Consider the following 12,457-nt stretch of genomic DNA (forward strand, 5'->3'; position numbering starts at 1 on the left):
GATGTGGTGGTTACTGACAGGCTGCTCTGATATTACTGACAACCAAACAAGCTTGCCGAGATACCCTTACACCTCAGAACACAACCCTTACACCTCAGAACACTAACGCCTTTTGTAGAGTAAAGTGATATACTTACTAGGCCTACAACAAATGCAGTATGCAACAATCAGCATGCGAAACCTAGTTTCTAAAACTTGGAAATGAAAGTTCTTGCAGACACCATGAAATATAAGAATTCGTGAAGAAATGTGTGCTGGAAACATGCCATTGGCCAGAAATACGCACAGGAACTGAAATGCTATGAAGGCATAGGAACTACGGAAGCTTGTGGTCCAACTTGACCGTTTGATAAAATCGAGACTGCTTGTTCAATGTCATGGTTTGCTGCAGTCAGTGCGACGATGATTTCTTCTTTTTCAAAGCCCATTTGCATCAGCTTGTTGACTTTATAGGACTGGACGGAGTCTTCTTTGATACGGACGACATAATCGTCTGTCTGGTAATTTCCATCTCTTGCCACGGATGCACTACAAGAAATATATCACATTCAAACATAGACTTGCACCAGGTTTGTAACCAAATCAATCTCATTTTTTCAGTTGAGTCATTTTCAATTCACCGTCGAGTCAAGTCCAAGTCACTGAGTAGCAGAGATAGCATGGATTAGGATTTGTGAAAAATTTTCGGATTTGGATTGGATTAGGATTAGAGTTTTTTTCTGATGGGATTAGGATTTGGATGACCGATTTTCCGGGAGATTGATTTGTCGTATTGCTAATGGCGACATACTTTATTTTCATCAGCTATTAATTTACTCATGGTTACTCAGTTATCTTGAATCGAGGGCATCGTTGGTAGTGAAAGAAAAATTTCCAATCCCTCCCACCCATAAATTAGCATTTTTTCTGAATTTCCAGTTGGAATCGGATTAGGATTGGACAATGGACATGGACTTGAATATGATAAAGTTATGGATTAGGATTTGGATTTGAAGGTTCGGATTTGGATTGGATTAGGACATATAAATTCCAAATCCGCTCATAAATTCCAAATCCGCTCATCTCTGCTGAGTAGACGGTCAAGTTCAATCCGGTTCAGCCCAATTCAACTCTGCTGGATGATATAGCATGGCTCGCATTCATAGTAGATCGTCAAATTCTAACAGTTTCTGGCCCTATTTCCAAGTATCAGGACTGACATACGAAATATATCAATGATTTGGTGACTTTACTATTCTCGAAATCACAGTGAAACGTCTGTCATGGCCGTCCTAGTCTCGAGTCATATGACCTGGTTAGAGTCATGCTCAATGAAAGTCGAGTCGAGTCATTGAACGTATTTGAAAAATTTACTCGAGTCATTACAACCCTGACTTGCACATAGTAATTGTAGTACTTGCACATAGTAATTGTAGTGAGTAAATTTGGTATGGGAATTGGGGAACTCATAAATACCAGATGAAAGCATCCAGGAGTCATTCGATACTCCACTGAAGTAGCATACATCAACTCAAGGGAAGTTACATGTCCCTTGCGACTAAATGATTTATCCATTTATCAGAGGTGATCAAGTGGCGGTCTACTTTACACTCAAGTGACAACTATTTTATCAACTCGCTCTAGAATTTTCATTTTTTTTATTTTTTATGATGTACTTTTTACTAGAGTACCAATGTTAGAACCTTTCCACCCAGGAGCTTTCAAACCGAGACCAGCCTACCACAGGATTCACAAAGTGAAACTTGAAGGCTAGGCATGCTGATGAATATAACATTTTTTATTGAAAGTAACGAATGCGACACAACTTGTGACACATCGATAGGCCTACTGGCAATATTTTATTTGTGGTCACAAAGGTCAATGTTTTTGAATAATTGATGTGTATGCGTCGTAATGAGCAATAATCGAAAAGTTTGACTCTAAGCTTATTACTCGAATCGGTCCAACACTGCATTTTGCCTAGCCCGAGTTCAAGCTCCATAAGTATAGCCCTACTCAAGACATATAGCCTACGTGTGAAATCAAACCAGAAAAATCCATGAAACGGACATTTTCAGCATGGCCAAATACGAAATTCAGTAAGAATGATGTCGCATTCTAACATGAAACGTGGTTTTATTTGCTTTCCAGGCAAGATGATAATAATACACTGATTATTTCACTTTTACTAATACAAAAAATACAATAATTGTATACATACACTGATTTGTTATAAACTGGCAACTCCTCTGCTGTGCCCGGTATATATCGAATGAGAGGGATATACTTGAATACCATTACAAGGTATTTATCAACCACTTTTACCACCCACAACGGCATAACAGATATACTTTTTGACGTGCGTAGATCTGCAACGAATCATAAAACATTGAATGTGATTCAAATTCACCAAGGCAATAGGATACCCAATTACCCATACTCACATATACTTCCAATAACACAACCACATAAATTCCCAATGAACATATTGTCTTGTGTAATAATCTGCGACAGAATAAGAAGTATCCAAGGCATTGCCGAATTTGGTATCATCAGGAAGAGAAAAACCGTCATCTTGAGAGGGTAACTTTTAAATACTAGAACCATGATTGCAAACATTCCAGGCATCAATCCCAAAGCAGGGCAACTGAGAAATTTGAAGATCTTCGGTGAAAATACAATGTTCACTAAAATAGAAGATACATACCTGTACATGAGAGAAGAATATAGGCTGGAAAATCCAAGAAGAATCGAGAATAACACAGTCAATACTCCTGATAGTACGCTGAATACAGTCATGAGCCACAAAAAGCGAAAACTTCCCGCCTGCCTCTCGGCAGTTGTCCCAAATATTGCAAGGGATCCAATGGAGAGCACCAAATGATAGATGTTTTTGTGGTGTACCACATACTTTATCAACCTGGAAACTGTGCAACGGATATCAATGAGCAAGAGTGTACTAATTTCTAACCTATGATGTTCTAGTTCTACTCGGATGATTTCAACAGATAAGAGGAATTTGGTATTAGGATGATTTAGTAGACACAGTAGCATACATGCAAAATAAGGTCTATCGCTTCATGCAGAATAAGTTCAGTCACATGCAAAACAAGGTCAGTCGCAAAATGCTGAACAAAGACAGGTTCACAATAATGTTAGTGTTACAGATGAACGCCCGTATGGTTGGGATTAGGGTTAGTATCATTAGGGCTGAGGGGGGTCCTTACTCCTTAGCACTGAGGTGCGGTTCATCAGGGTGGGATTTATGGTAATTAGGGTTCACGGTTAGGGTAATTAGGGTGGGGTTTCTTAGTTAGGGTAATTAGGGCGGGATCCTTAGGATTTTGGGTGGGCGCGGGTCATTCATTGGGCGCATGCTACGGTGACCCCCATCCAAAATACACTGCAACTATTGTGTATTGAATTAGCTTCCCACCAACAGTGAATGCACCTACCTTGACCAGTAAGTACCATGTGCGGTTGCACACATAACGCTACATCGCTAAAATTTCTGTCCAATCGTATCTTGTAGCAGATCAGGACGGTCGCGATGAGTGAAGTGCTAACGAGAGGCAGGTTAGTGAAGTACCATCTCAGTTTTTCCGTAGAGCCGGCCATAACTTCATGGTTTGCTTCCGAAGCTTTACCTGGATTGCGTCGAGTCTACCAAAATACGCGGAACACCGTGAATAAATTATTAATTACAATGGAATATATCGAGGATGGAGGATCGCCACTGTGATGAGTGATTGGCAGAGCAGCAAGACGGTGATCAGGTAAACCATTGTGGGCGTGCATGGAAAGCATGAAATTTGAAGAAAATCAAAATATAAGTTGCCAGATCACAAATTCACAACCCAGTAGAATGTAGGATGTAGGACAGGGGTGGGCAAACTTTTGAGCTCGCGGGCCGCATTCAACATCTTAATTCATTCGCGGGCCGCACTATATAAAATGGGATTATAAACCAAAACGCAATATTGGTATTTGATTAGATAGTGAGGACATGGAGATAATAGATGTGTCAATTTAAAACATACCAAACATTGCTTTGATGATATCGTACCAGCGTCAGAAAGATAGTGGCGAGATTTCATGGGCTGGTTGACCTCAATAACCAATTTGTCAAAACTATAGAGAGGAAGGTCGGTTGTCGCGATTCTTAGAACAGGATTGAAATTTAAAACTGTGAGCAGCGATCTGTTCATGCTCATAGATTTACTAATTTCACTTTGGTTCAGTTCCAGGACACACAATGCTCACAGAAACCAATATATAGTCAGTGGTCACTCTGCTAACGAAACCTGTACATGGAAACGGCTTACATGTTAGCTTCAAACACGCTTCTACTATGTCTAGATAAATTTTAAATGCTCCAATTCTACGTATACATAGAACGAATCTACCTAAGACACGCGCGAATCGGTTTTTATAAGCACATTACTGAAATAATTAAAACTGGAGTGGCCAATCTGAAATCCCACTCGTGTTCCGATTTATGTCATTCTTGTTCAGGATTTATGTGATGTTTAGCAGTTGAAATAGTCCAAACTGTGTGGCCGTGGGCCTTGCGATCGTGCTGTCGCACCAGAAATTAAACATAAAAATGAATATTGGAAGTATCTACCTTAGAACAGTGGTTCTCAAACTTTTTAAGACATGTCCCCTCCCCCTTACGATGGTGAAAGATTTCGCGCGCCCTTATTTGTCATATCACAAAACGCAACGAGGTTGCTAATAAACCAAGCGGATAGTTTGATGGCATGGAAGGTTACGACTATGAACGAAAGATTTTTAAATTGGAAATTCAGGCCAAATACAGAGCAACAATTAGGAAATTGTTGGTAAATCGCGCGGAGCGCGAAAAAAATTTTCAGTTGAGCTCAGCTTGGCGCCCCACTTCTGATGCTTTCACGCGCCCCAGTTTGAGAACCACTGTCTTAGAATTATAATGGTGAAATATACTGAGAAATAGTTTAATCAAGTCCCGTCATTAATTCGATTTTTAGTACGCATTTTATCAATAATTAAAAAAGTTTCTTTAGACTCTCGCGGGCCGCACAGAACGGTGTTGCGGGCCGCATGCGGCCCGCGGGCCGTAGTTTGCCCACCCCTGATGTAGGATGTAGGACAGGGGTTCTCAAAGGGTGGGCCACAGGAGTATTTGAGGTGGGCCACAGAGCTATTTTGAAAATCGTAGAGTTAATGTAAGTCAAGTTATATTTGTTATGTTAATCGCTAAAAAATATATCGTCTAATAATGCGTAGGCTACCTAAAACTTTTCATCCGACTCTAATTAGACGAAGTGGCACGTATGGAGTCAGCATGTACAGGTCGAAAACGGAAACGGAGGCTTTTTCCACTGGCTATGACAGCCTAAGGCTAACCGCAACTAAAATAATTTTGAGTATATAATAACTGGGAGGCATATGCTGAAGTAAACAAGTATTTTGGCAGGTTCATATGTCGTATGCTGTTGAAAAGGGTATGCAATGAGGTGTAATTGATGTATAGATTTACTGTAGGCTACTTCGGCAGGTCGTATTATGTTAAGATAAAAATTGCCATAATTGCAAATTCTGCTGGAGGCATACTGCACCACCGCGACGAATCGTAATGGATTGAGAATTTAAACGGGCGCATTATTCTTTGGAGTCGGTTTAAAATGGCCTGCCTGCTGTAATGAAAGAGTCACATGAATTGATTGTATCATTGGATTGAATATTCTGATATCGTAATTTCAGTTGTTTTGGTACAAGACATATTATATTATATTGTACATTGTACAGCATGCATATTTTTGAAAATCTTGCTCCACTTCTCTGTACGAACCCATTCACCAATGAAATATTTGAAACTGGAGTAGAACGATTATAATATTTCCCACAATAGTGGAACTAAAATCCCAGACAGACAGCGGATGCAGGGATTTGATCATTGTGTTTCGCGACGCGAATGGAGCAGCGGACGATCATAATATACTCCAGGAGTTTTAGCCTATGATCTACCAGGCTGTAACTGCTGCACCCAGACTCCCAATTGGGAGAGGTCGAAGGGGCCCAAGATTATTTCATTGGTCGTTTTTTATCGCATATTTATTTAACTTAAGAATTTTGTCGCGCTTAGCGCGATTTAGTGTCCCGGGATGTGTAGATTTAAATATCATCAGTAAATTAGGTGGAAAATGTGCATATTTTAGAGGAATAGGCATATCGCCGCAGTTGATTACCACGCATTGAACAGTATTATGACTACAAGATGAGAGGTGGGCCACAGCACATTTTCAAGTCGGAAAATGGGCCACAGCCAAGAACGGGCTGAGAACCCCTGATGTAGGATGTACGTACATGTACATTAGGGTTGTGACTAGAAAAAAAATTCCCCTGTAGCAGGAATTGATGAGCATTTTGGTATAAATTAAAAAAATTAAAATCATTTTGTTCAAATCGAGAAAAATGTCCCGCACAAACCAACTTCAATTTTCGACACTGGTCCAAATATAGAAAAAAATTACAATTCAAAGATATTCTTTGCTACAAATTTAATCTTCATATGTATGTCCTTTTATACTTCTGGCAAAGTTCATCCATCAATTTGACTTATCTTTCTGTTATTATGTTAGTGCCAGGGACATCTACAACGGAAATATCCGACTTCCAATGGGATTTTAAGGCACTTTATCGTTGCAGGACATTTGAGCGCAAAAATAGCAGCAAATAATCTTTGGTATACTCTAGAGCCCGATCGATATTGGATATTTGGGTCGATACGGATAAAACAGAAATCTCGCACCTTGACCGAGAACCCCAATACATTCAGCACATTTTCAAAGCGTCAGAGCATTTATTTGAATATCTTTACAGCCATTGTTATATTTGAACATGAAATAAACTAGATGGGCTACATCTGGACACCTGGTAAGTGTTAGCTTGTGACATATATCAATATTCTCAATCTAGCGGTCAAAGATTATAGTTTTCTGACTTCCTACCGCCATGTTGTGACGTCAGGAGAATTGCCGATGAATTTTCAGCTTCAATGGCTGATACCGATAATTCTGTCGAAGTGTGATATCGTCCCGGTATTATCGGCGAACCGATAAACGGTCGGGCTCCTGTATATTCCATCTATAGACATCTCGTTAGAATACCAGACTTCCTGACACGCATTTGCGAGGAATAAGCATGATATCTCAAGAGTTACTCTCCATCTGGGGATTTTGAAGTATACGGAATCATAGCCCTTGAGCTCCTTCTCGCATTGCGTAGAGATGGAAGTTTATGCCATTTGATTAGTGGTAATCTACTATTTTCTCTGAAAGAGCGGCATGCTCTGCACAGCACATAGATAAACTTAAAATCATCCCTTCATCCTCGGTTTTCTAATATTTCCATTTGAAATCCTGGCTTGATGGATTGTAGGCTACCAAGTTTTCGTAGTATTTTACCATATCATCTCCAAATTTGTAGCTGAGAGTTGGATTTGTTGAGGAAGTTGGATTGAAGAACTCTGATGTATGCTTTAAGAATCGATAATATTATGTTGGCGACCAATGTATTGTGGTTTATGAAACCCTTGCTCATCACTGCAATTTGAAGTTTCACAACAACGCCATTTCGCCGCCCAGTATCAACAGATGCTGAGTCATATATGACATGACATTTTCAAATTTTCATCATATTCCTCTAATCGGTTTTCTAGACCGCTGAAAATATGTTAAGTTGTTCTACTTTCGCCTTTTCGAACAACCAGCTCGATTTGTGTCAGACAAATTGAAATTATACGATCGATACAGTCTACATCTAAAATCGAAATTAATAATTATTTATTAATTATTTAATTTTGACTGTAAGCAAGAAAACGATAGGAATAATACAATATGAGCGATCAAAATTTACCAAAATACTATTTTAAATCTTCGCAATTGGAATTGTGTCAGTTAAATTCAAATCAGTCGGTATATATATTATATGGTCTGCATCTACAAAAAAGCCTATCCTTCATGCCGTGAAAACTGGAAAGTTTTGTGCGGGAGGTTTTTGTTTAACCAGTCTTAACTTTTGGTAATTTTTAGGGATGGTGTGAACCTCTGAAAGGTTCAGGTTCGTGTGAACGCGAACCTTTTTCAAAGGTTCTGTGTGAACACGAACGTGAACCTCATGACGTCACGTTACGTCATATTGCTAATTCAAACCCTATCTTTCAATGAAGTGATAGCATATATTAATGTACGCGGTACCTAGCGACGACTCGGGCCACATAATGCCACGATGCCGAAATACATATTGGCGTCTTGAACGTCGCTAAATGTATCAACTGACCAATCAAAGGACATAATACTCATCAAAGGACATAATAAATCAATATCTTTCGTCGCTTTGCCAACAATTTCGACCCCATTAACGAGTTATATAGCATTAGCCAACACCTCAATCGCACGGATTAGGTTATAATGATGCAGTAAAGATTGACCCTGTAACGCCTGCTAGAGTTTTTGCATCAAAAAACGATATCAATCTCATTGATTGGTTGAACATTGAACAAGAATCATTCGCTGACTACGTATTTCGCTTGTGATGTTGGGTGATTGCAGGTCAAACTCACAAAGAGAGTCACTAAATATTTACAAATGAAAAGCTGGATATTACGAGCAAACTTTTGTGACAAAGTAAGTACAACTTTTGAGATTGTTAAGGTGCATGCTCGTTTAGTGTTGATTTATAATGCTGCCAGCGCCATGCATAGAGTGGCCCACAATTGAAATGCAATAAATTTGAACCAAAGAAAGAAGTTATAATGAAGTGAAAATTGTAATGTATGAAAAAGGTTCACAGTGCAGAACCTACCAAGGTTCTGTTGTGAACGCGAACCTCTAAATTTCCGAGGTTCACACACAGAACGCGAACGTGAACCTCGCGTTCACACCATCCCTAGTAATTTTGCAATCGGGACACAAAAGTTCATCGTTTGTGACTACAGGACACACAAAATTTTGAATTTTTTTTTCTAGTCATAACCCTAATGTACATCCTCTATAGTTGAACCGATACCAGTTATTCCTGTTTACAGAAAATCAAGGGTTACCGTATTTTGGAATGGGAAAGAAGGACTTTGTCAAAATTTTCAGACTCAGGATTGTGGGGAAAAATTGAGTTGGTTGACTAAAAAAGTGGTTGTCACTTTCGTTCGAACCGCGAATTTCCTATTTAGCGTCATTTATACCAATTCTCACTACAATCTGTCCACTCTATTAGCTCTAAAAGCTTTAAAGGAGGACGAATTGTCAAAAGAGCGGACATTTTCCTGTCTTTTCATTGTATCGCATTTTTAGTGGTGTTTTGAACTGATAAAATTGCTAATAATCCAATGATGATGATGATGATTATTTAGGCGTCCTCGGAGGATATTTTCAATAATCCGAAGAAGGAGTACAAATCCTCCTAAAGGCGGGACCTATGGCGACCCTAAATAATCGTCTCTTAAACTGGCATCCACCTCAGCCTAACGCCCGACATCACAGTTTCTTTTTCGGTGATAGTCTCTATTCCGCGGCCCTTTCTTGCTCTCTCCTTGGGTCTTTTTCTGGGCTTGTTTGTCACCTTAGGAACAGCGATGCAGTGTTGCGATGACTCGAGTCAACTTTTTCGTATGACTTGACTTGACTCGAGTCACTTTTCCAAAATGACTTGACTTGACTTGACTCGGCGCTTCAAAAATGTGGATTGACTCGTGACTCGGAGCAAAATTCACGAGTCAATTTCAAGTCATCAAGTAAACTGGCTCGATTAAATATCTGTGTCTTGTGTATGTTCAAATTGTTTGCGATACGCCGATGTCACTTGTAAGAATAACCACTCATTCACTGATTGTACGTTTCACTGATCCTTCATTGTTACATCACAAATAAATTGAGCGCAAGCGAAATGATCACCGCTTACGTTGTAGTAATAGTAGATTAATCTAATTCTAATAGCAACGCATCTCTAATTCTTAGACGTCTCAGTGCTTACATTGCATAGCGCTCACCTTCACCAACTCTATTGTGTGATTTAAATCGAACGAATATAGTTTATGCGTTTATAAGCTTACGGATGTGTAGATGGATGGGTAGTGTATTGTACGAGATCCATTTGTTTCAACTTCCCCAGGCTTCGAATTCGATCTTCAATTTTGGATGATAATAACAGACTGAAACATGGAGCTATACGGATACTCACGTATTTTATTACCAGTTCTGCGTATGCGGGAGTGACACAACACCTTTTGACATGTATTCAACTCTATATTTGTTATTTCATTCAGGATAAATAGCCAATTAATATGTACTTCACGCAGCGAGCAAAATATAATGACTTTGCATCATCACTCATGATTAGAAAATTCAAATTGACTTGAACTGTGACTTGACTCGTGACTTGACTTGACTTGACTCGACTTGACTCGAGTCACCTCCAAAAAACGAGTGACTTGACTTGACTCGAGTCACCTTTGAAAATCGATTGACTTGACTTGACTCGAGTCAAAATGTGCAATGACTCGAGATGACTCGTGACTCGAAGGTAGTGACTTGATCCCAACACTGCAGCGATGTGAGGAAGAGAGCCCAGAATAACCTCCGACGCGGAATCGAACGCGGGCCGCATGGGCGCTAGGCGCTTATCGTCACCACTACGCTATCTCATCATTGGTTTATTAGCAATTTTATCAGTTTAAAAATACACCACAGATGCGATACAATGAAAAGATAGGAAGGTGTCGAAGCGACTTGAAGTAGTCTATGGAATCAGACACCCACCTTGGCCTAGGCGATGTAAAGAGGAGGCATGCATACATGCACATTGCACGCCGAATGAATAGTAAAGAAGATAGTAGGCCTATAGAAAAAAGAAAGCGACAAAAATGGGGTGGCATGCCATAGAAGGCGAGATCGATAAGTCAGTCATTGTCCAGTAATCTTGATGATGGACTAGTATTCATTTCGTATTAATTGCTTGTATTTCGACTTGAATGTGGACATGCTCGTCGACTGTCGGATGGCCGGCGGGATACTGTTCCACACATCAGGTCCAGCATATTTGATGGAGCGATGATCTTTTCGGTCGATCATATGATATTGGACGACGTGGACGCGCGTGTGTTGTAGGCCTACTTGTGCGCTTTTGATTCCGAGGTCAATCAATCAATCAGGTTTATTAATTTTTTCATCGATTCAAAACATCACAAGACTACGATACAATGAAAAGATAGGAGGGTGTCAAAACAACTTGCAGTAGCCTTTAAGATCAGACACCCACCTTATCCTAGGCGAAGTAAATAAGAAGCATGCACACTGAATGAAAAGTAATGCAGAGAATATAAGAGGCAAGCGACAAAATGAGGTGGCATGTGGCGGAGGGTGAAGTCGATGTTAGGTCGTGGTCCGGTAATCCTAAAGACTGGCTAGTATTCATTTAAAAGAAATTGCTTGTATTTCGACTTGAATGCGGACATGCTCGACGACTGTCGGCTTGACTCGATTCAAAACTAAAAGAGTGAGATTGACTTGTGAGTTGGCTACAAGTTCAAGTGTATTCATAAAATTTCATCATTTCAAAAATCACAAGACTGCGATACAATGAAAAATACTCAAGACAGGAGGTGCCGAAATGACTTTGAGTAGTCTTTCAGATCAGCAAAGGTGGTCATTACCTAGGGTTATTCCTATCATTACCGTAGTACTTCTACTTTTTGAAGTACTTGAACTATTTCTTATCTGTACTTTCATTCATTAGTTGATTGATTCACGTTCATTACGCTCACTCTCCTTACGTATAGTGCTGTGAGTAGGTAATCCGTTATTAGTTGCTTTAGGTGTTGGGTCTTGCGTTATCGTATTTGAACTGTTCCTACTGCGTATCTCATTTGTCGTCTGTTTCAGAATAAGTTTAGTAAAGCCTATCTCTTGGTCAGAACAGTACTCAAGTAGTTTTCCGCTACTTGGGTTCTTACGCAAGTAGATCTAATTTCCCGCTACTTCTACTTCGTAATATTTTGAGATCAGAAGTGGTCAAAGTAGTGAAGAAAGCTACTCAAGTAGAAATAGAAGTAGCGACGGAAAAATCTACTCAAGTACGAGTAGAAGTACGTCTTCCATAAGCAACCTGACACTACTTGAAGTAGAAGTAGAATTGACTCACTTTAAATCTACTGAAGTAAGTGAGTAGTTGTGAAAACGATCGTAATTCGTTCACATGGATTGTCAAAAGCTGCAAATTGAGTTATGATTGATTGTTATTGATGTATACCAGGAGAAATGCAATTTTCGACAGCATAAACATTCGTCCGCTTCATGGGATGAATATGATATGGAAATGCGATACTAATCCTTGTGAGCTTGAACAGCACGTTTTAGAAAATATCATCGTATGGCGCCATCCCCCATAATATAAGGCCCGTAGTTTAGTCGAAGAGAAATAGGGAGAAGTTGTATCGGATACG

The 12,457-nt window shown here is 39.6% G+C and overlaps 1 protein-coding gene and 1 long non-coding RNA gene across 2 annotated transcripts; one reads left to right on the plus strand and one right to left on the minus strand.

The window, feature by feature from the left end:
• Positions 1 to 110: 110 nt before the first annotated feature.
• On the minus strand, positions 111 to 3,760 carry LOC145449390 (uncharacterized). Its single transcript, XM_080327742.1, has 5 exons — positions 3,435 to 3,760; positions 2,687 to 2,906; positions 2,424 to 2,626; positions 2,201 to 2,348; positions 111 to 528 (listed from the first exon to the last, which is right to left on the minus strand). The coding sequence occupies exons 1-5, from the start codon at positions 3,595 to 3,597 to the stop codon at positions 300 to 302; spliced, it is 963 nt and encodes a 320-aa protein (XP_080183868.1). The 5' UTR covers positions 3,598 to 3,760; the 3' UTR covers positions 111 to 299.
• On the plus strand, positions 1,076 to 2,548 carry LOC145449393 (uncharacterized). Its single transcript, XR_013918244.1, has 2 exons — positions 1,076 to 1,326; positions 1,385 to 2,548. It is a non-coding gene; the product is annotated as an uncharacterized LOC145449393 (long non-coding RNA).
• Positions 3,761 to 12,457: the final 8,697 nt, after the last annotated feature.

Source organism: Botryllus schlosseri, chromosome 11, assembly GCF_051294905.1.
Source record: "Botryllus schlosseri isolate E-star chromosome 11, Bs_hap1, whole genome shotgun sequence".
Taxonomy (NCBI): domain Eukaryota; kingdom Metazoa; phylum Chordata; class Ascidiacea; order Stolidobranchia; family Styelidae; genus Botryllus; species Botryllus schlosseri.

Bases quoted from the DNA above. Each gene is read 5' to 3' on its own strand.
- LOC145449390 (XM_080327742.1), bottom strand. From the start codon at position 3,597: ATGGCCGGCTCTACGGAAAAACTGAGATGGTACTTCACTAACCTGCCT. The intron at 2,907-3,434 runs GTAGGTGCATTC...TCCGTTGCACAG, and splicing joins CATGGTACTTACTGGTCAAG to TTTCCAGGTTGATAAAGTAT. The intron at 2,349-2,423 runs GTGAGTATGGGT...GATTCGTTGCAG, and splicing joins TTGTGTTATTGGAAGTATAT to ATCTACGCACGTCAAAAAGT.